We start from the raw sequence: 25,009 nt of genomic DNA, 5'->3' as shown, positions 1-25,009 counted from the left end.
GCATACAGGAACTGGGGTACAGGCATGGGGGGTTGGGGGGCAGTGAGAGGATTCACCAGAGAGAGTAGGGAGCAGAACAGGCAGACTGACTGAAACACACTGCTGAGGGGAGCAGCAGGCAAGACAGGAGAGGTCAGCTGCACAATGTGGGTAGCTCCCTGGTCGGCTGGGGATCGAACTCATTCTGCAGTGGCTGGCAATAGCTTGAGAGTGCTGTGTTTAACCCCTGCGCCACCAGGGAGGCCATATCTCATTCTTACATGTAGCCTCTAATTTATCCTGGTTTGGATTATATTCTTATTGACAGGAAACAATTAAAAAGTGGTAACATATGGGCCTCCCCGGTGGTGCAGCGGTTGAGTGCTGGGTTGCAAAGCTGCCTGCAGCCTCTGCAGCACCAGTTCAATCCCGGCCACCGGCTGAGGGTCCCACATGGCACTCAGACCTCTCCTGCTGCCTGCTGCTCCCCTCAGCAGTGTACTTCGTCAGTCTGACTACTCTGCTCTCTGCTCTTACTCTGGTGAATTCTCTCACCTTCCCGCCCATCTGACCTGTACCCCAGCTCTTGTATAAATAAAATAAATCTTAAAAAAAAAAAGCGGCAACATAGCATTACTGAGATTTAAATGCCTACACCTCCCATACCAAACATTTTTTTTTCCATACCAAACATTTTTTAAATCCAGAATATAGTTATTACAAATCTCTAGTGTCAATTCTCTAGTTCTTTGCTTTGTCTAGTATAGGCCTTTACTGTGCTAAAATGTGAAAAACTGAGGAAAATTGGTTCATATTGTTATTCCTTAGGATGAAGAAAAATATAGATAAATCATATATTTATGAATATTAGAAGCATTTGTTTCTAATATTCTACCTCTACCTATAGACTGCAAATATTTAGAGTGATGAGATCAGGTTCTTCCTTACCTATACATAATGGATTTTTTTTCTGATTCCATACATTATTTCTAATTTTGTTAACAGGCACTCCCTAACTCTTACATATTTCATTAAGCCACATGCCATTCTTTCAAATATTCAAAAAGGAAAATATTCCCCACTGTTACTTACATGGAAAACAGTTATCTAATTTATTGGTGATTTGGAAGTAGCTAAACAATCTTTCTTGTAATTCATAGTATTAAATAGTAGTAAATATGATCACACACAAGAACTGTTACCTTTTAGATATTTTCATAGAGTGCATAATAATTTATCATTTAGTCAATTGACTGATTTTACAAATATTATAGTAAGAAAAATTAAGTGAGCCATATTCATACAACAAAGCTAGAAATAGAGTACATGCTTCTAGCTTTCTTATCAACCAGAAGAGACCTGTGAATTACAGAAAAACCACGTGTGAATACTTCAAAGGAAGTATGACAAACACATTGCATGTGTGTTTTTTAAAAGATTTAGTAGCTCCTTTAAAGCTCTAAGTAAAGCTGTTAGTCTGACTAATCATGTATCCCTGAAACCAATTAAATTTTTAGACTAGAGAAATGTTCTTCAAACACTTTTGAAAAAATGAGAGTTCCCTCCTAAAGCCAACACCTTTTAATTAACTAAATACTCCAAGCAAAGCTGTGGCTTGCAATAGTATATTACACCTACTGTTATTCATGCTACTACTCTGATGTGCCAAACTCAATTCATTTCAGCTATTTTGAGTTTGAACTTTCTAACTATGGAAGGAAAAACACAACTTTTAGAATTACTTTAATTTTCTAATGACTGTGTGAGAAACATGTTATACTGCTCTCTTCAGTAGGCCATACAGGCTCTGCATGTATGTGCATACACATATATCTATGCATATACATATGCATCTACATGATGTGTGTATCCATTTATCTGGCTTACTTGTATACGTTGTTATGCATGTGGTCCTGGCATAACTAATTAAGTAGAAAAGGTGCGAGAGCCTGTTGCTGGAGGGACAGCTAATAGTGTGACACCAGAAAGACTGTTCATCATGATCCCCATACAGAAAGAGTTCCTTCTTCCTACAGACTTAGGACGAGTAACCTTGGTCTATGAGGTGGTTAGAGAGGTTGAGGTCTGAAGGAACCTTTGCCAGATTCCAGACAGTGGCCTGAGGCAAAGGGTGGATAATGTCCAGACAAGCACATCAAACAATAGGGGCACTTTATGGGGCACTGAGTAAAGGATCCTCATTAACAAGATGAGAAGCCATTTGCCATGCTCCCTAGGGAGAGAAACCTTGGAAACTCATCCCAGAACTTTGTATGTGAGATTCTGCGCGGTAGTATATGTATTCGAACTCTCACCTGCTCAGGATCATCAGTTGTGACAACACTCAACAAACCCCCTTTTCAACTTTTGAATTATGGAGTTAATAGAAAAGCCCCAGGGAATGATTAAATATATGGGCCTGACCCTTAGAATCTAGATTCTGCCATTCAGTCTAGGCAAAACCACTCAAATTTATTCCTTATACATTTGAACAGTTCACACTTTACCTAATGAGGTGATTTGCTGATGTTTCTAGTAACATGGCACATGAGAAAAGAAAGATCCTCATTTTTTTCATTTTAGGTAAAAAGGAAAAGTTTCTGAAAATGCACTATGGCCACTGCAACACACATACTAAGATAAAATCAATGTTACTGGGATTCAAAACTTCTTTGAAGCATTTTGCTTAATAAAAAATGAGGAAAAGAAACATGTGTGCAATGGATTTAGAACAAGCATTTTTTTAAGATTTTATTTATTTATACAAGAGTTGGGGCACAGGCCAGAGGTGCGGGAAAGTGAGAGGGTTCACCAGAGACAGAGCAGGGAACAGAACAGGCAGACTGACTGAAATACACTGCTGAGGGGAGGAGTGGGCAAGACAGGAGAGGTCTAATGCACCATGTGGGTGTCTCCCTGGCTGGCTGGGAATCGAACCTGCCTTGCAGAGGCTGCAGACAGCTTCACAGCACTGCACTCAACCCACTGTGCCACCGGGAAGGCCCTAGTGCAAGTCTTTTCAGGAAAATGAAGTATTTTAAATACTGTTCTAGAGGGAATCAATCCTAATAAAATGTGTCAAGTAGATGGAGATTAGCCTCTTTCTACTTGATTATATCAATATTTTCTCTTTTCTTGGAAGCCCAAAGTTTCTGATTTTAAGATCCAGCTCTCAATTACTATAACCTACCCTCCAGCCACAGGTCAAAAGAAAACCCAACCTAATAATGATGCTTTTTGCTCTTTCTAGTGATGATTAGATTTTTTTTTTTATAGAGGCATGTTTTTTATTTATTTATTTATTTATTTATTTTATTTGTTTGTTTTGTTCATACATGCACTGGGTACAGTCAGAAGCGCGGGAGGGTGAGAGAATTCACCAGAGCCAGAGTGGGGAGCAGAGCAGGCAGAAGGACCGAAGTACACTGCTGAGGGGAGCAGCGGGTGGCAGGAGAGGTCTGTGCACCATGTGGGACCCTCCTCTGGTGGCCGGGGAGCAGCCGGGGATCGAACCGGCACCGCAGAGGCTGCGGGCAGCTTCGCAACCCAACGCTCAACCGCTGCGCCACCGGGGAGGCCCGATGATTAGATTTAAGTAATAAAATGTTAAAGACTTCAAAGTGTTTAAGAACCAAAAACAATGGTTTAATTCTATGCCTTGACAAGATGTTTTAATTACAAACTTTTCCTGCTCCTCCAATAAAGAAACCCCAAAACACATAAATCTGGAATTGGGGCTTAAAGAGAAAATGAGGTTTTTATCTAGGGATAGGAGAGGAGAGTTTTCAAGAAGTCTGTGGAGCATGTGGAAGGCACAGAAGCATGCTCTGGCTTATGCTAAATGGAGGACGTGGCACAGAAACTGTAACATGGGGAGAGCCTTGGAAAATGGAGGGAGATGAGGCTGGAATGTGAAGTCAGAGTCAAGGAGCTCAGAGTCCTGAATATGATGAGAATTTAGAAATTGAGTAGTCAATAACCATTATTTGAGCAGCCAAATGAAAACGACATAACACGCACAGTGTGCTTTCTAATTGGCATATCGGTGCTGGGAGGCAACTCAACATGTATCAATTTGTGAAGACTTGAGAACAGTTCCATGAGATTGGTAAAATCCCATTTAGTAACCACAGTATAATCCCTTACCATAAGCCAGCCATGTGTGAGGAAAGTACTATAATCTCCGTTTTACAGAGGAATCAATGGCGATTCAGTGAGATTAAGTAATAACCTGCCCAGGGTAACTCAGCTAAGAAATGGCAAGGCAAGGATTTAAATACAATAGTCTGTTGTTAGTTTGTTGTACATTCTGCTTCTTGATCCAGTGTTATTTCTTTTTTTTTTCAAGATTTATTTTCACATACAAGAACTGGGGTACAGGTCAGAGGTGTGGGGAGTGAGAGGATTCACCAGAGACAGAGTGGGGAGCAGAACAGGCAGACTGACTGAAATACACTGCTGAGGGGAGCAGCGGGCGAGTCAGGAGAGGTCTGCTGTGCCATGTGGGTGACCTCCCTCGCTGGGGATTGACCTTGTGCTGCAGAGGCTGCAGACAGCTTCATAGGCTGTGTCTTAACCCCTTGCACCACCAGGGAGGCCCTGCTTCAGCTGATGTTTTATTAGGTGATACTTCTTCCTTTTTCCTCATTGGAGAATATTGCGATATATCATCCCAGGATCATTTGTTTTTACTTTTAAATCATCTTACATCAGTCATTGTTTTTTGCTCTCTGGTTCTGGCCGGTCTTTTCAATATATTTTTTGGTTTTTTTTTAATGTGCCTTCCAGAAAATTTTGGTCTGCTCACAAATTCTGATATTTCTCTGCAATCATCCTTCTCTGTATTGAAATGTGTGCTAACATGATCATTTCCACTACATTAATCACTTCTTTGTTGGTCAGAATTAAGTGTAGAGGAAAAAAACTATTTCTGCTATCTTCAGAGGGTCAAATTTTCAATGAATCAATTTTTTAAGAAGAAAAAGAAACATTGTCTGACACTTAACAGAACCTCAAAATCTTCTCAAACTATGGTGTGTAGTATTCATTGTGTACCTATTTTAAGAACAATTTAGCCATAGTGTCTAGCCAGACAAGCATTCTATAGTTAGCTCCTACAGTGATATTTTAATTTAGCTGTCTTTTCATCATCACCCATGCATCCTTTCCAGGGATTCAGCTCCTCCCTTGATACTTCTCTTAATATTTGTAGAGCTGGTTGGCTCCTATGCTCCTTTCTACTGGACTGTTGGGTCCCATGATGCTATTTCTGCTGCTTCAGGTTATGTTTCATTCCTTCTAGAAAGAGTCTTTGAAAAATGAGGTAGTGCCACAAAACAAAATTTCTTTATTTTCACCGTATTGCCTTTTCATCATTACGGCTTAGTATTAGTTTTTGATTCTGACACATCACATTTTTTTTTTTTTGCCTTGTGCAAGATCATCTCTTCCATCAGTAGGAACCTATTGTTGTCCATGAGAAACTTAAAAACGAGGCATTGTTTCATCCCTTTCTTCATCATCTCTAATGAAAAGACAGCATTAAAATTACAGAAAGTAATACAACCATTAAAAGTCATCCATGGCCATCTCAGAATTGAATGCTAACATGGTGCATTTTTCTCATCTTTCCAGAACATTCTGTTGTCCATGCCTCTCAGATTACCCACTGAGACATAGTCTTCTGTAGCTTTCCCTCAAAGCATCCTTTCTAAATCTAGTCTGGCATTTCTCCAGATACAGTTCTCCTAGAATACTAGGCTCCAGAGACCATTTTACCTTGACACTAAATTAGATAGTCCTTCTCCCTTATAACTCACCTCCGATAACCCAGTTGTTTATTGGTATTCACTACCAGTGCCCACCAGGAAGTTCAGCCCCCTGCATAAACGGCAGACCACACATAGACCTTTGACTGAGTGTTTTCCAAATATTTCACATATTTCTACCTCATATCTCATTCATCACTACTTCTCAGTTACCAGGGGTTTATAAAATAGTAATACCTACCATTGTTCATTACCTATCAGTGGGCTAATATTGCTGTGGTTATTTTTCTGCCATTGTTCTCTGTACATTTCCTGGATTAGCCACTGTATCTACACAACTACCCCTTTGACATTTACCTTATTATTATCCCTCTTTGCCTGAAAAGAAAAATGAAGCTTGGAAAGGTTAAGTAACTTCACCAATGTCACAGCATTGCTCATGAAGAGAAGATTCTCTCCCAGGTGTTTTCACTCTGGAATTTATATCCTAAGCCATTGCCATGTGCTGTCTTGCCCTGCTATATTCAATGCAGCTAATATTAATTAAATATTTGTCTTAATGACCTGGAAACACTTTCCTATCCATGTAGACAAACTCGTCCAGCTCTGATTGCCAAAATATTCTATAACTTGGGTTTCCTTCACTGCTATCCGTTTAGGAACATATGAAAGAAGAGAGGAAAATGATGACAAACTACTCCCGATATAAAATACAGAACGAGGACGCGCTTTCATTGCCTCTGATTCCCCTTTGTTCCACCTCCACAATAATTTACTTCCTATTCAAGGAAATCTTAAGTCAGAAATAAGATCTTTTCCAATCTTTAGTTTTGCTTTTTCTCCTTGAATGAAACAGTAGAAGTAAAAATTACCCACCTGCCAAGGTCTGAGTATTTTTTTTTTCTTTACCAATTCCACAATCTAAGTAATTGTTATTAAGGACTATTTAAATCAAATTGTCAAGCCATGAGTCATATTGAATGATTGTTAAATGTGAATTAACGATGTTTTAATGTTTGCATTTTCCTATCATGTTTTACCAAAGTAGCCACATTGTTAGGGAAAAAAAAAAAACATGGAATGTCAGAAATAATATTTGGCCCTGAATTTTGCCCTCTAGTTAAAGTTGATTTGTTGTTGAAATTGCCTCCTTAACTGTGCTTCTGATTTTTCTTTTTTTCTTTCTTTCTTTCTTTCTGGAAAAAAAAAAATGTAGCTCCTAGTCAGACTGTTACTCTGGTGACACAACCTGTGGTTACCAAGGAAACCGCCATTTCCAAACTAGAAATGCCATCTTCCTTGCTGCTGGAGGTACCTGCTCTGGCAGATTTCAACCGGGCTTGGACAGAACTTACAGACTGGCTGTCTCTGCTTGATCGAGTTCTAAAATCACAGAGGGTGATGGTGGGTGATCTTGAGGACATCAACGAGATGATCATCAAGCAGAAGGTATGAGCAAAAAAAGATAAAAGAAGTTTTCTTTAAAGTGAACATTTTCCACAAGTCAGTTTACTCTTCCAAACCATTTCCCACCAGTTTTCAGGCAGCTTTTCTCTCTCAGTGAACAAACACAATATTTTCTACAATAGTCACCCTAATTAAGATCAAGAAAACAAATTCATGCACTTATCTAAAATTGCTATAAATTTAAGGGAGTAATACAAGGAAAAAACAATACTTACCAGTATAGTTGGCTTGATTAAGTTCATGGAACAATTGGTATTTAAAAAATCTGATATCAAAAATTAGCTCAATTGAACTGTTTATGTTGAAATATTTGTTTTGGCACTATGCAGACATAACATATGAATCTGGAAATTGGTTGTTTTTTACTCTTCTGAGTAGTTGGTGCCAAATTTCTTCCTCCAGTGATAAGGATAAGTGAAAGTTAGCTATAAATAAAAAAAAAGAAAAGCAACAAAACATAATAGTATTTCAAAATACCTTAGATCTTTATATTTGCACTGATGCAGTGCCATACTCAACTACATTTATAATACAAAGATTGTATTCTCAGTCTTCTGGAATTCAATCTGCAAAATCATGACATCAACCAAAAGCCTAAGAATACATTGATATAAATTTGGTTTACCTAGCTAAAACAAATATACTCTATGTCTTTTATATTTCTGAATGACTAAGAAAAGTAGTTTTTGAAAGATTCATATGCTATAGATTTTTCACTTGCAAATGATTTTCTGAAGAAATAATGCATTCTGGAAGTATTTAGTTGTTACAGAACTTTTTTGCAAAAACGAGTAAGGCAGTAGGTATCTTTGTAGAATGAATTTTGGCAGTTGAGTAGATTCAGTAGGAATGAAAACAATTTGATAATAAATAACCTGCATTTGAATTGCCTTGAGCTTAAAGACCTGAATTCTGTGATCATTCTTTATCCTTTGCAATGACATGATTGTGATCAGATCATCTCTGATCTTGGTTTTTGTTACTGGTCCCAAGGCACAGAATCACTAAATCAGCATATGATGTTGGGTGTATGTATCTATACAGGTAAAGCAATTCTACCTGAATATGTATCATCTGCTTTTCTACTGCTTTGTAACAAATATCCGTAGTCTAATTTTTCAGAAAAGGCAATTGAGCACCATAGATATCGCATTCCTAGCAGGTGGCAGAACACATACTCAAATCCAAGTTATTTTGGTTCCTAAGCCTGTATTCGTGCTTCATACACATACTGCCCTCCAGTTAGAGCTGTAAATATGGCTACTATTCAGTGATGCGTGTATGTTTGTCATAATCTATGTCAGATATGATGTTGAACATTTGATATTTGCAGTGTGTTCATACGTACAGATACAAGAGGTGTGCTCTTTCACAGTATCATATCAAATTGCACCAATGCTGCCAGAACTGTTATTAAATGGAGGCAAAAGTATGTTATCATGTGTAAAGCAAGGGCTTTAGAGTTAGATAGTCTAGAGTCAAAGTTTGGGTCCTGTTCTACAGCTACATAACCTTATATAAATTATGCAACCTCCCTGGCCCTAATTTATCTCTACAGCATGGATAACAAGGCTATCTGCCTTATGGGTTGTCATGAGAATTAAATTAGGTAGTACATGAAAAATGCATCCCACCTTTTCCTTGCGTGCTGCAAGTATTCCACTGATTTTTTAGTAATGAATATTGGGTTCTGGAGCACACTTTAGATAAATCATCCCACTTGTGGCATTTGTATCGTGCATATTGTATGTCCTATAATAATATTTTATGAAAATAAGAGCTCATTTTCACATCTGCACTACACTTTGCCACTGACATGATAGCCTCCTGGAGAAACCACTAGATTTTTTAGTTGACGAGAAAGTCCACCTTCCCTTGTGGAGGGTTGTGAGACTTCTCACTAGTCTTCAGAGTTCTTCATACAAATCTGTCATTTTAGAAAATGTCATTTGATGTCTCATCAAAACGATATTCTTTATTGATCCAAATTTAATTTAAAGAAATTCAAGTGCCATGTCTAGAGGTTAGAGAATGATAGGATTTACAAGCGATGTGCATGTGTATATGTTTTCCTTTCTCTTGCCAAATAGTGGTGGTGCTTTTCTACTGCCTTTCAAACTAAGAAACTAATTTATATGGACAGTGTCAATTCTTGCCTTTTATACCTTCACTCACAAAATGGTCAGTATAATGACCCTAAATAATCATTTAAACAAATCTTTGTGTGTGTGTAGAGATACAAGAAAGAAATGTAAATCTGGGGAGTGGTATTATAATTATATATTTATTTTCTGATATTATAATATATAATAAGTATGTATAATATATGTAATAAATTATAATATACTATTACATACTGTACTAGTACAATACAATATTATAGTGTACATATAGTGTACTACAGTATGGTATATAATATATTATAAAATAATATCAGGAAATAAATATTCCTTCTACGTGAAGTTTTAAATAAAACAACAGTAACTTTTAATGTTTGAGATATGAGAAGTGAAGTAATATCCCAAAAGGGCTTTATGAACTATAAAACACCATCAGTGCCTATTTATTCACATACTCTTTTTAAAAAAAAATTTATTGTGCTACTACTTAATGCCTGTGAAATATCAATTGGACAAGATAGGACTGCAAAAAATGAAGAAGTTGAAGGGGAGAAAAAGTAATAATATTATGATATAAATAAGTTTCAGGCTAATAACTAGAACATATTTAGCACTAATTATGTGTCAGTCACTGACCTAAGTATTTTATATTCATTATTTAATGTTCACAGCAACACTGTAAGGCAGATACTAAAGCACAGTGAGGTTAAATAACTTACGCAAGGTCAAGTATGGGATTTGAACCCAACCAAGCATTCTAGTTCATAGCATCCACCCTTCACCACCATGGTTTTCTACTTCTCTAGTCTTGTTTCAGATAACACTCATTGAGAGTGTTACAGGGCGGGGAGAGGGGCACCCCAAGCCTGCCCACACATTTTAAATAGGTTCTGCCATTTGCCACATCAAGACAAAACATTCTCCAGTACATAAGACCTATAATGGAAAGGAACTTTAATAAAATCGGTGTGCAATAAAGAGAAGAGAAGGAATATAGTTTCTAAAGCAAGCGCCCAAAGTTACCCATCCCCTTTGTGGGTCAATGCCCAGCCAAACAGTTTTAGCCCAAAGCAGGGCCACTTAGGCCTTAAAGCTTGGCACAAGTCTAAGGCACCTAATGGTGGGACCCATAGGACAGGGGCAGAAGGGGCCCAGCACTTCTGGGACAGAAGGAGCGAAATCAAAACCAAGATAAAAGCTGCCATTGTCAACCTCCCCGCAGGTCTCTCACCCACGTCTGTTTCAACCAGCCCAGGACCAAGAAGCAAGCACAGTTTTTTCACATGTCTGTCTGCTCCATGTGCCTCCTCCAGGTCTCCTGGTTTCCCATCCTGCTTCCTTCCTTCCTCTGTCTCCTCCCCAGCCCCCCTCCTCCCTTTTCAGCTCCACTCTTCCCTGGGTGGGGCAGGGAACCTGGAACCTCCCCTTTTCCTAGGGACCACCCTGTTAAAAGAGGACATCTGTGTAAGCCAGGGAAGAGAAGGAAGGAGTTCAGGAGTAGCTTCTTGAAGAAGATAAAACTTCAGCCAGGCATTACAGAAAATGGAATTAACCAAGTGTCAATAGATAAAATGAGAAGGGCCACCTTGGCAGAGGGAACAAACTATAATTTTCGCTAAGTTGGCAAAGAGTAGTATATCTTATAGGGATTGTGATGAGGAAGAAATGAAGCTGACGAGAGCCAAGTGGGGCTATGTAATGGAATACTTCCTTGCCAGACTAAGGAGTTTTGATTATGGTCTGTGACAAGTGGCAATGCTTAAGGGATTTTCAACGTAGCAGGCCACCAAATGTAGTTACGTCGTATATCAGTTAAGGTTCTCTGGAGGCCAGCAACTGAAAACAGTCTCTGATTAAATAAAGTAGGAAGTCTAGTTCCAGTCCATCACTGTGCATTTGACCCATTTTACCCCAGACGGCTAGTGTTGTGATCATGATACTTACAGATGAAGAATCACTATGATGCTGTACATATGAAACCCACACAATGCATAAACCAATGTTATCTCAATTCGAATTATTTTAAAAAGCAAAAGGTAAATTGCTGGTGTTAGCCTGAGGTGATAGTAAAGACTTAGAAAAAGAAAAGTGATTTGAGCATGCCTGGGAATCTGCTTAGCAGGAACTTCTTGAGCCTTCTGTGACTATCTCTTTTCTCTATCCTGTGTAACCTCAAAATTTAAAGTCCTGGATGAGTGAGAGAGTCCAGCGGAACATGCTTGGATTATACACCCATTTTCTTAGCTAAAGGAGAACGGGGAATTTTGATTTATTTAAAGCCCTCTCCAAAACCCTTCATAATGAGGGAAAGGCAATTCCCTCCAAATAAATTGGGGAAAAGGATCCTGAGAAGTCAAAAAACATTAATGTCCACTGAACTTAGGCAACAGAATATAGAATAAGATAGAGGACAGGGTCAATAGTGGAGATTTTCCTGGAGGTGTTTGTCATGATCTAAGCAACCTGTTTATTTCAACTTCGAAATGAAGACCATGTATGCCCTAGTACCCCAAATATAAGTTTATTTTAGCCTTGTATATCATGCAGTTGATTCTCAGTAAATATAGATTGCTCAATGAATAATGTGAATGAAATGTGAATTTAAGAGAGACTGGAGTTTGGGAATTGTAATTGTAGCTATGAGCATCAGAAGTTAGGTAAGATGATGTAACAAAACATTATATGACTCTAGGATAACATGTTTTGAATTTATGAGATTCAGATCAAACCATAGACATGTAGTTACTGAAATATTGTTCCCATAAAGGGAATAAGAGCATGGCATTTTAATAAGTTAGCTTTTCATGGTTTTAGACTTTTAATTCAGAATTGCATATACGATATTAAGCTTCTGCCCTCCTTTAGTGGTAGTTGTTTAATTCTTATTTTTGAGGAAACAGCTGCTACCATTTTGAAATGAAAATAATTTTACTAAGTGAATTATGGTAAGCAAATGAAAGAAGTTAAAATTATAGCTTTAATTGTTTAAAAGATTGTAAAATGTAGCCATTTAAAAAATTAAGCAACTCCACTCTTCAATTTTAGAGAGTAAAAAAATACATTATTATACTGTAGAGGAACAGAGGTGTGAAATATGCAGATTAAGCCTTTAAAAGTAGAAACATACATAAAGCTTCAAGTTAATTTTTTGAATTATGAATGAACACAGGCTGATTTATAATTTATGGTTTCGTGTCAAAAAATCTAATAATGAAATGCTTTTCCTATTTCATCACTTTTAAGTAAGGTTGCTCCAAAACAAAATTGTTTTGACAATTATTCACAGTTTTCTTGTACTGACATCTATTATATGAAGGGGAAAATATGTCTAGAGTTTTTCCTCTGAACGTGATGATTAAACGTGACCTTTAGGGAAAGGCAGGACAGAGAAAGGGAAAGAGGAAAAGATGGAAGGGGGCCTCCCTGGTGGCACAGCGGTTGAGCGCTGGGTTGCTAAGCTGCCTGCAGCCTCTGCAGCGCCGGTTCGATCCCTGGCTGCTCCCCGGCCACCGGAGGAGGGTCCCACACTGAGCGCAGACCTCTCCTGCCGCCCGCTGCTCCCCTCAGCAGTGTACTTCATCAGTCTGCCTGCTCTGCTCCCCGCTCTGGCTCTGGTGAATGTTCTCACCCTCCCGCGCTTCTGACTGTACCCAGTGCATGTATAAACAAAACAAACTAACAAACAAATAAATAAATAAATAAAACATGCCTCTATTAAAAAAAAAAAAAAGAAAAGATGGAAGGGAAGAAATAAAGAAGAGGAAAAAGAAGGTCAGGGAAAGGAAGCTAGCACACAGGTAGGCAGGCAGAAAGGAAGGAAGGGAAATTAGAGGGGAAAAGAGTCAGAGAGAGGAAAAGAGGAATGAAATGAGAGATGAAGGAAGGGAGAGGAAGAAGGAGGCTGAGGAGAGATGGCTGGGAAATTTAGGGGGAAGTTTGCCGGAACCAGCATTTTTTAAAATATTTTATATAATTCTTACATCATTTTTCATCTTTGCACAATGTATGCATTTTCATTTTGGTTATAGTCCCCATACAATTGCACCCCCCCTTATTTTGACTGTTATCCTTCCTCTTCCCGCCCCCCAGCATTTTATTGCTATCAACAGACAGTGAACTTAGGATATCGTTATTTTTTTATGCTGCTGATGACCGATTGCTTGTGCTAAATAAATAGTATTTTTTCAAGTCATTTGGCCAGGTGTTCTGGCTAATTCTCTAGTAAATGTGACCCACAGACGCTTGTATGAAGGAAAGAATTGACTCTGCAGAGGAATTTTGGCCTCTAATAAGACTTCTGCAGGTTGGGGCTGAGACAAATGGTCAATCTGGATAAGGTGACACTAGCATTGTCCAAGATTCATTTTCAACTACGTATTGTACGTCTACCTGGAGATTTCATTTCCCAAAGAGTAAATGAGCAGTTTTAGTAGATAGTGTATATTTAAATGGGATGTAATTACCTGGATGTGTTTGTTTTATTGTTAAAGCCAAGGTCTTTAGTAAAAAGTCTGTGATTATTTTTTAAACCCTAGCTATATCTATACAAACAGGAATTGAAAGGATTCCAGAACCATTCTGATTATAACTTTTGTTGACTAAATTTAGCCACAAGGGAATGAAAAGGAATTTGTCTGTCTGATGTGGACCTACAAGGATTGGTGAAACAATGATGCAGGGAAAGGGAAATGGAATCAATTGTTTAAACTAAAAACAAAAGAGAATGGTGCCTGTTATTACTATATTGCCATTAGCATAACAGAAAAGTTTCCCTTGATGAACAAATGATAAAAGTTGCTGAAAACATAGTTAATTGATCTTAGACCTAAGGTCACTTAGTAAGTGCAATTGTCCTAACTAATTCCCAATCACTTGGAAATAGATAATATTTCTTAATTTGGCTTTCTTTATGATACCCCCTTCTTAGTCTTTTCATTTCTCTGCCAAAATTATAACTGAACATCAAAACACAGTTTATTTCCATGGGTACTGAATATGTTTCAAAAGTTGGATGACAGTCCTTTTAGGTTGAGGAGATTGATTATTCTATTTTTCTCTTTTATTGAACAACCCTCCAGCCCTCACCATTTCATCCTGTTTATTTCTGCACAACCTTGTTTAAGAAACACCATCCCAGAGTGTGCTGTCATTCCATATGTAGCAGGTGTGCATTGCATTCAAAGAATAATGTTGTAATCTGTTTGGCTGAAGATAGTTGCAAATTTTGTACTACAATTATCTTCTGATAAATGTACGTGTATCATGTAGAAAGCTCATAACTCTGTGGCTCGATGTTCCATTCTCATATCATTTTCTTTCCTTACCTAATGACTCAAACTTACTATTCACTAGAGGATTTAAAGATATGCCAGTGTAGTAATAAGACTTACAGTATGCTCTCTGGTCATGAAAAAATAAACTGCCCTTAATTACAAAGGTTATAGAGCTGCAAACACACACACAAAAAAACACATTTTCTAAGTCTTGTGATAACCTATTTTATAGAAAATATCATAGACGATTTTTTGCTTAAAGATAAATATAAGCTTTACCAAATTTCATATTTCAGTGTCTATGAATGGAAATGCATATCTCATTACATTTGCATTCAATTCACTATAAAATTTTCTGTGAGTACCTTATTAAATAAAATTGAACCATGATATTTACATGGATTCTGATAAAAACCAGAACTCTGTGTTTCCAATGAAATACCAGTAGGAATCTGATAAGAAAGTCTATGTTTGTCATTTTCAAAAAGTAAATTCTGCTTACAAATTTCTTTGCTTAGGTCTATAGAGGGTTTCCATTATATAAAATGACTCATTTTCATAAAAGCATCTACAATCTGTGCTCCCTTCTCATCTTTATAAAGAAAGCAATACAAGTAATTCCATGTAATTTAATATTTTCTTGAAAGCTATATAAGGTTATAGCCTAAATACTATTACCTGCTTTTGGAATTTTGTATTTTACCATAACTTGGAACTTTTAAGTCTGTAATTGAAGTTATAAGTATGTAATAATGTAAGTTCTTCCTATTATCTACAATGCAAGGGTGATGTTAGGTGAGTGGTTGTTCATTCATTCCTTTACTCAACAGATTGTCTTAGAAAACCCATGTTAGAATGCAGGCTGAAGCTAAGACACTTAGGAAATAATATGGGAAAAACACAGTAAAGTAAAAGTTTGGATTTAAGTTTGATTTCTTCTGTATGTCAGTGAATAATTGAGAATAAAATAAAGCAGTGATCACATATTTATTATTGTTTTATACATATATCCACAATTTTCTACATGTAATTACTTATGTTAAAGTGATCAGTATATACACATATTAACACACTCATAATGTAAATATTTTTAGTAGGAAAAATATTTTTTTCCTTCCTCAAATACCTACTTGGGAGACCCCTGAGTTTCAGTACTTTTGATCTCTCTGTTTTCATTCATCTGCTCTTGGAGAATAGCAATGAAAAGGATATAATTCCCAACATTAGAGTGTACCTTCTATAAGGGAAGCATAAAAGGCAGGGAGTGGTAATTGCCATAGGAAAAAAAAATACTGTGGTGGTTTCAGTCATATACAAATATTAGAAAGAGTGATATGTGCCTGCCTTTCTCATGTAGAAGAAGATTAAGGTAGACAGCTCTTTCCAGATGCCTTGTTAATTTTATTCAGTAACCTGGGTGTGAACACTTATGTTTTGTGATAGGTTTTAATGTTTATAAATTTTATAAACTAAACTAATTAATCAGTAAATTTCCAAGGTGGTCATAGTTGCATTGTTTTTGAGAGAGAAGCTGTGATAATTGACCACATTTTTGTAATCCTTTATGAATTCACTAAAAATAATACCATGGTTTCTAGAGTGAGTTGAGTTGATTTTTTTAGTTTATAAGAATAATTTTGAATATAATGTTAGCAATTCATAAATCCTTCCAGATTCCCTTATCTTTTTTATTTTTATATTCATGTAAACAAGTAGCATTATATTCAGGAATTATGTGTTTCCAATAGTTTATTCCAAGAAAGAATATCTTCTGTATTGTTTCCAGAATACAAATTCTTTGATTTACTTAACATACTCTCCCTTCAATTATGAAAGCAGAATAATATTCTTTTTAGTACTATATTCTTCACCCACTCCAAGCATATTTAACCAGTCTATGTTCAGTTCCAGGATTATTTTTAAACTTTCCATCTACAAATAAGAAAAAGTAAAACTATAGAGAAGGTTGGGGTGTAAGCATGTAGATGAATTGGCTCTAAAGAAAATGGAGAGAAGAGAATCATTTACATTTTACACCTTCATGCTTCCCCCCACAAAAAAAGTGAAAAATCTAGACTGTAGTGAGAAGCACACAATCAGCAGCAACTCTGTTGAGGCTAAGCTTTTCCATCCTGTCATAGTGCGTGAAAATCATATAAAGCTGCCATGGATAGAGCCCTAAATGTCCTTTGAGAAATTTGATGTAAAAATCACACTGCCACCTTACCACACTTACCCAAGTTCGATTTTATTATTTTTTAAGATTTATAATAGGTGTTAGGCACTAGAAGAGCACTGTTATTGGGGGCAGCTAATAGCAGAACATTTGGAGAGAATGCAAGCAGGCAAGAAGCTCTGTGTAATGAGATTGTACAGTGAAATTGTTCTCTAGATCAAAATGAGGATGTGTGTTATTTTTAGCATTGGAAAAAAATTTTAAATGAGAATCATGCAACCATTTGAAGGTGTGAGTTCTAGCCAAATCCAATTATGAAGTAACCACATCAATGACTTAGGGTTCCTTCACACTCCCTGAAAGTTGATTATAATGATTACAAATCAACAAGCAACTATAAACCAGAGACACACTACTGGGGGTGGGAGAGAAGAGGGAGTAGGTTCAAAACAAGGGGGGTGGGAATTGTCTGGGGACTATAACCAAGATGAAAATGCATACATTGTGCAAAAATGATAAATGATGTAAAAAAATGAAACAAAACAAATGTAGTGTTGACTGGTTTTAACAGAGCATTGAAGCCTTTGAGACCTATCGCTGGCTTCTCTCTGAAATTTGTTTTGATAAATCTGATCTTTATTGGTCTTTCTGATCAATGTTTCACTGCACAATTATTTTACTCATTAACTGTATATGTTCCAATACAGACACTCCTATTGTCATGAACTTCTTTTATAAAACATTTATTGTTGTTTGACTTTTTAACATTTTAGCCCTTGAAATTAATTTAAATTCCTTAAAGATAGGCATAGTATTCTGTTGCTATCACAGCTAAGAACATACCTGGTGTTTTATAAAATTGTTGATTTACTTTATTTTCATAGATGACTAGTTTTACTTAGCATTTGGTACTATAACAATCTATTATAGTATCATGTGCATATTTATGTTTGTTTTACCTTTTAAATGCAATATGATTTATGTCTGGTTTTGGTCAGTGGTAAATGAAAGCCTACTGGGAATTAAATTTATCACAGCAAGCAAAAACAATTACAATTTTACTTTTTACTTATTTTTAAGTGCTACTGCATTGTCCTATTATGTAAGTTTCAGGTGTTTATTGGGAATAAGCATGTGTGTCTACATTAGGGGTACATTTGGACAGCTATAATTTTAGACTGGTAATTTTAGGAATTAAGTGGGGTTTTTGCCAATTGATACTGTTAGGATTGTGTTTGACTGCATGTGACAAAATCCTTACTCCAGTGGTTTATGCAGACAGGAGTTATATTTGTTTTCACGTAGCAAGACTTTTAGAATTGTGTGTTCCAGGAACCACAAAATCATGTCTCCCAACTACTCCTTTACCCCCTCATTATCCAACCCCAATATGCAGCTTCCATTCCTTTCCATGGTCTCAAGATGACTGCACAGCTCCCAAGAGCTGTAAGTTAGTAAATGCAAAGAGGAAATTGGGGAGAATATACACATGCATTAGGTGCATCACTACTGTTTACAAGGAAAACAAAAACTCTCTGGAAGCCCCACCACACTTAGCAGAAATGTGTTACAAGATCATACTTAGCTTCAAGGGATTGTGGGGTGACTGAGAACTTTAAATGTGTAGATATATTTCTTTATTATAATTCAAAATGAAACTGGTGACCTAATCCTAAATCCTGCTTTTCTCAATAAATTTGAATTCTTTTACTTAAGAAGGAAACAGTGGCTATTGAGTAGGCAACTAGCTATGCCTGGCAAGACAGTCTTAATAAATATGTTCCTCCTTGAGATGTTAGTCGCGTTTATTTAGCTGAAGTGATGCGATTATTTTCCCGTCTTAATTCACTCATCCCAGAAATGTCATGGAGGTATGAATGTGAAAGAATAACCCTTATACTAATGTTTAGTCATCCATATCAATCATTCTACTTCACAGTCACGCTAGACAAAGGCCAATGAAAACAATGCATAGTAAATGGGAAATGGAATTATACTGTTTCTATTGTATCTCTTCAGTACTTGAGGAATAGCTTCATAATTAGCCACACGTGCTGTCTATAATTTTCTAAATCTACACTGTCCAATACAGTAGCAACTATCAACATGTAGCTCTTTAAATTTGAATAAATTGAAATTTAAATATCAGTTCTTAAATCACACTTAACACCTCAAATGCTCAATAGCCACGTGGCTTTTGAATCACTAGTGACTACAGTATTGGACAGACCAGATATAGAACAATTCCCTCACTGCAGAAAGCACTATTGGCTGTTCTAAGTAGCTATAGTACATATGTTCTGTTTGCATTATTTTTTTGTGGGACCAGGATCGAACTGGCGCTGCAGAGGCTGCGGGCAGCCTCGCAACCCAGTGCTCAACTGCTATGCCACCAGGGGAGGCCCTCTGTTTGCATTTTTTTCAGATATCAAGGAAATAAAATTAATGAAAACTGATACCACTTATTTCTATCTTTTTGCCTCCAAATGTTTTAAATTGCATGAAGAAAAAGCAGTCACTTTCATAACAGCTTAAATAGCCTGACTAATGCTGAAGGGGTTCATTAGCACCAATATGCATAGTACTATGTCATCTGTTTTCATATTCTGAATTATTAAGACCCAAGCACACCCACAGAGTTCAAGAAAAAATACAGACTAAGCAATAAAAAGATTACCAGCTCTAACATGGTAGTCAAACAGGAAAATAACCATGGACCCAACCCATGTAATATAAATGTGTTTAAAAGATCTTTTTTTTTCTTCCTCATCTGTCTTGACTTCATAAGATCTTTTAACTCCTGTTCAGGGTCCTCACTCAAGCCTCAGTCTTGACTGGCCTATATGCCCTACATTGCAGCAGCAGCACCCCCAGGCCCAAGGTCCTAGGCTTTTCCCTTTTTCTTCCTCACCACCATGCTTCAACAAGAAAAAACATTATTGCCTCTCAAAATCTCAGTTGCCTATTTTATGATGTTTAAAAAAAAAGTGGAACATGATGAGTGTGAAGGTTTTGACTAGGGAATATGCTAATGTTCCATGGTGATAGAATATCTCCCTGTTTCCCCAGCTGTTCTGAGAAACACTAGATTCATCAAATGTTGAAAGATGTGCCTTGTGAAAAAGTCAAACAAGCTGTGAAATGTGCATGGACCTCACCTATCATAGAGACCCATCGTGTGTGTCCCTGAAAGTCCTGCAGGAAATGTTTTTTAGCTCAGCATTTGCCAGGCTTTTCTCCATGGAAATCATTTGTATGGAACATCTTGAGGAGCATAGTTTAGGGAAGACTAACTTATCTTAATCAAGTGGGACTGTCTCTGGGGGTCACTTGATTTTTCTATTTGCATTTGTTTTTGACCAAAGTAATCTTTCAGAAATCTTTTCTCTTAGCACCATTTCGGTAATTTGGGAAATTGTCATTAGAACTTTCACCCCCTCAGAGTGTGATGGGTTACTTTCCAACTTCCAAGCAGCTGTACTTTCTCCAAGAGTAATAGCAGAGTGAAAGAATTCAGCACAGCAGTCTATAAAACAAGTGTTGTCTTAGAAATATATTTATATATTACATATGGCCATTTATATTTATATTTAAAATACTGATTAATTATTAGACTCTCTGAAAGCTTTAAAAGGCATTTAAACACAGTAAAATGTGTGGAAACATTTTAGCATTTCCCTATATGAAGTCTAAAAGTCAAAAGTCACACACTATCACACTGTTCGAAATATAGAAAGCTTTGTCTCTTCCTTTGAGTGTTCAGCAGCAGCAATCAAAAGTGTTCGTAGACAATTGTTCCTACATGTCATGTCAACAGTCCCCTGTCTCTATAATTAGGTGCCCTTGGTACTTCTGATTATACTAATTGTCCCCTTCAAAGAATATGGATGGGACTAGAGGGAATTATGCTAAGTGAAATAAGCCAGCAGGAGAAAGATAAATACCGGATGGTGTCTCTTATATGTGGAAAATAGAGAAACCAAACAAGAGGTCAAAGCCAAACATTAAAAATAACCTTTGAAAGCTAACCATGGATCTAAAGCATCCAGGAGTTCCAGGAGTGAGAATGAGGTGGGTGGGGGTGGAGTGGGGTATTGGAAACACTGTGGGCTGTGGAGGAGGACCAGGGTGCTTTGGTGGTGGGAGAACTACAGTGACCAGACTTGAAGGGGGGCATCCTGTACTGTCCAAAAAATGAACAAGGATATAAAACAATGCACTTCATTAAAAAAAAAAACTCTGATGTAAAAGATCTTATATAGATTTAGGTGATATAAAAGTCTCTCTCAATTATTTCTTAAATGTTCATTACTGAAAAAAAAAGAACTTTTTCTATGTAAAGCTGAGAGATTGTAACCACAGATGTTTTCCAAGCCTTCATCTCTTCAAATAAATATTTTTTACAATCAGGGGACACACTCTTAAAGCTTAGGTTTCAAGGTAAAAGCTAATTTGTTTTAAATTACTTAGAAATATCCTTTACTCAGCAGCCTCCAAATTGTACCATTTTTGTTTTTGAACTTTTGTGTTAGATTCTTATGTAATAATTTAAGGCACATAAATGCACTATATCTGTTTCTTTAAATATGTACATGTGCACACATATAAATTTCCTTACATTTAGAAGATTCTTCAGATAGTCTAGTAGTTGTGATTTTTGATAGATTTTTTTAGTGAAGTATAACTGAATATAACTGACATACAACTTTCTCTTAGTTTCAAGTGTACAACATAATGATTTGACAGTGTATGTCTCAATCTATGATTTATCCTTGAGAATATTCCATATGTTTTTGAGAAGCGTGTATATTCTACTGCATTTGTATATAATGTTCTGTTTATGTCCGCCTAGAGTGAGTCTATGGGTAAGACCCTTCGAAAGAATTTCTCACCTCCTCAAAGCCTATTCTTCCCCCGGGACATATGCCATTTATTTTCGAATCTAGATTTTTTTGGAGGATACCCCTCTCTGCTGCAGATCTTTTAAGTCAGGGTGCCCCATGTGGGCCACAAACCACTCACTTCTCAGGGAAAAACTGAGCTTGTGATTTCTCTCACCACCATGGTTCACCATGCCAGGAATGGAGTTTTGGCAAAACTGTGTCTCTGCCTCTCCTACCCATATTATGACCCTTTTGTCCTTTGATGTGGAGGAGACTTTCAGTTCATTTTTAGAAGATGTTGTTCTATGTAGGTGTATATTTTGTGTCCCCATGGGAGGAGGTGAGTTCAGAGTCTTCTTATGCCACCATCTTGACCCACCTTCTGTGGGAGTATTCTTTGTTTTGGGTATCTCAGCACACACCTGTTTATTTCAAATAATCTCCTATTATGTTTGTTTTTGTTTTCTAAGGTATACTCTCAGGTAAAAACCCCTGTTTTTCTGCCTTTTTTCTCAGTTTTATTTATATTTTAAAAGTAGATGGCCTACCATTATTTTGAAGGATAGAATATATAACTGATCTGTGAATTCCTTAAAGTTGAGTTACAATTTTTTTCACCATCGTCAAAATGTATGCAGATGGAAGTGATAGTTTTTCTATTAGAGAATCAATTCCTAACCAACATACCACCACATTCTTAAATTCTAAGTTGATAGTGAATTTATTTGGTTTTGAGCATTGAAGCCAAATATTCTCTGTTGACATGAAAACATCCTAGAGTAATCCTTTATAACCTTGCAGATAAAAGCCAATTGGATTTCGCAACTCCAAAAGCATAAGAAATGTTATATGTCTTTATTTTTGTATAAATCAAATAAAATTTGGCTCAGTGTCTTTCTTCTAGGCTCGTCAGGGAATCCAGTGCCATGGTCATTTTTCAGAGTTACCCCTTTTCTTCAAGAGCCTTCAAGAGCCTTTGAAAAGCTTATGTATATGCAGAAAAGAAATTCCCTAGTTGATATTACAATTCTGCGTTTTTTCTACTTGGAGTCTCAGTGATTCTAGATCCTTTTCTAAAATCCAAGGTTTTACAAAAACAAAGAGTTCTTAATACCTTTGGAGGGCAAGGAAATCCAGACTTCAGGGACACAGCCATACTAACCAACTAAAAGTGAAAAATGAAGTATACCTGTTGTTCATTTTTAAAGACAAAACACAATTACTTTCTCAATCAGGTTATCTTGCAGCCCCATTTATCAATTCTTAGCAGGTTGCTTGCTAAGAGATTTTGAAAGAATGCAGCAGAGGGAAGCTAAGGATTCCTAAATGGGATGAGAGCTATAGTGTTGGTTCCTACTGTCTGTGAGGTTGCAAAACTACGGGGTAGTTCAAGGGCATTTGTCTCTCATATGGTATTTACCAATGGAGAAGAATGGTCTGGTTTTAAAATCAACTTTTAGTCTATTATATGATTTATTACCTAAATTATAGTATATTTAATAATAAAAAGGGCACCATTATTATAATATCAGATGACTGTTAACTAAGATTCTCCAGTGCAAATTGGATGTATTGTTTGTCACTTTTAAGCAAAGAGAGAAAATCAAGTAGCAGTACTTCATAGACTGAATTACTTGTTACATGAATTATTTCTTGTAAAACCTTGTTTTAAATTGATAGTTTGTGGTCTATGTGAGGAAAGCAAAAATTAAAGTCAATTTTGGTATAGTAAAGCAAATTCTATGAATGCTAGTAACAGGTCCCTTTAGAATAAGTCTGGTCATAATGATCATAAATGAGAATGTCTTCAATTGCAACTAATAGAAAATCCAGTTCAAACCTATTTCAATAAAGAAGGGTCTTTATTGGCTTATGTAACAGAAATACCAAGTGGGCATCAGGCACAGTATATTCAATGTTCTGGTTTCATTGCTTACCTTTACTGTTCAACATTGTCATAGTAGCTGCAGAATTCATTTTTGCATACCATACTGTATAAAAGCAGAAAAATAATATACCTTTCTTGACCCTCAAATACAAGTTCTAAGCTTGAGCTTCTCTCCAATTTGGAGGTAAGTTATGAACACACACTTTCACCAATAATTGTGGCAAGAATGGGAGTTGCCAATTTAATGCCATAATTGCTGCAGAATGAGGTCCTGTGAAGGTTACAAATACTCCATGTTGAAGAGAACTTACAGTTTATCAACACAGGTTCCTCAGAGGAGACAATATTTAAACTAAATATATTTCCTTTGTAACCAGACTAACAGACTTATAAAAATAGTTCACTTTTCATTTTATTATGTTTTCTTATACTTTGGTACTATTATATAAGTAATTGTGAAATTTAAAAACTGGAAAGGAAAGAGGACATGTAAAATCAATGATTTTCAACACCAATAAATAGGCAATATTTTTTTTTTGTTACCTAATTCCTTTTTTTTCTTATTCCATTTTCCTTTGTCTGCTTTTTTATGGCATCTCCAGATATCAATTTTTACTCATAAAATTGAGTATCATAGTGAATAACATAATTATTATAATTAGGGCACACCAGCCTCTCCTCAAATATAGAGGAAATTTAATAATTATATGTGCATTTTTCCTGTTTTTTTCCATATTTTTAGAAATTGCATGAAGTTTTCTAGAGTCAGGCATCTGAAACCTGGCTTGGTATGTTATTGGCAAGCTACACAATGTCCATGAGCCTCTACAAAATGGGTACCAAACTCTATGTCACATTATAGGTATCAGGATTAAAAAGCACATTTTAAGATCTTTGTAGTTAGATTTCCACTCTGAAGTTCATTTGTTTTACCTCTGTGTTATTTCTCACATTTTTATTTTGCTTTAATATAGCAATGGTATTTTACATCATCCATCAAAGTAAACAAATAAAGTCACTCTTTAAAACAGATATTAATTTTAGATGATTAAATAGATTTGTGGAGGTTTCTCTTGCTAATCACAGCAATTATCCTTGGTGAAAAATGATAGACACTTGAAAAACCAATTAATCATAATGGCTATTTTTGCGGCATAAATAAATCAAACTTTCACATCTGAGTTACAATCAAAAGGGCAAGGGTAGTATTTCAAAGCCTCTTGCCATTTGATGCTACAAATTTAAAGATAAAGAGAGAGAGGTGCTTTACTTATTTTCCAAGTGCTTCAGAAAATGTGCATTTTCCTAATGGATGAGAATTTTGTATCTGCACTGGAAGGCAACTCTTGGAGTGTAGTGAGACGAGTACCTTTTATTACAAGAGGTTTTTTAGACAGCACAGTTGTAGGGGTATACTTCAGGACAAAGATGAACTTCAGGACAACTACCTGCGCC

The 25,009-nt window shown here is 36.5% G+C and overlaps 1 protein-coding gene across 1 annotated transcript in view; it reads left to right on the top strand.

The window, feature by feature from the left end:
• Positions 1-25,009, top strand: part of DMD (dystrophin) — a gene marked incomplete at both ends in the record, with an annotated part of 1,915,324 nt that overhangs the window by 1,297,976 nt on the left and 592,339 nt on the right. Inside the window, 1 exon segment of the mRNA XM_084258879.1 lies at positions 6,964-7,196. Coding sequence (XP_084115005.1) covers positions 6,964-7,196 — 233 coding nt within the window.

The sequence above is a fragment of the Talpa europaea genome (assembly GCF_964194135.1).
Source record: "Talpa europaea genome assembly, chromosome: X".
NCBI lineage: Eukaryota > Metazoa > Chordata > Mammalia > Eulipotyphla > Talpidae > Talpa > Talpa europaea.
Note: the sequence above shows the minus strand (reverse complement) of the source record. Positions and strands in the feature narration are given on the sequence as shown.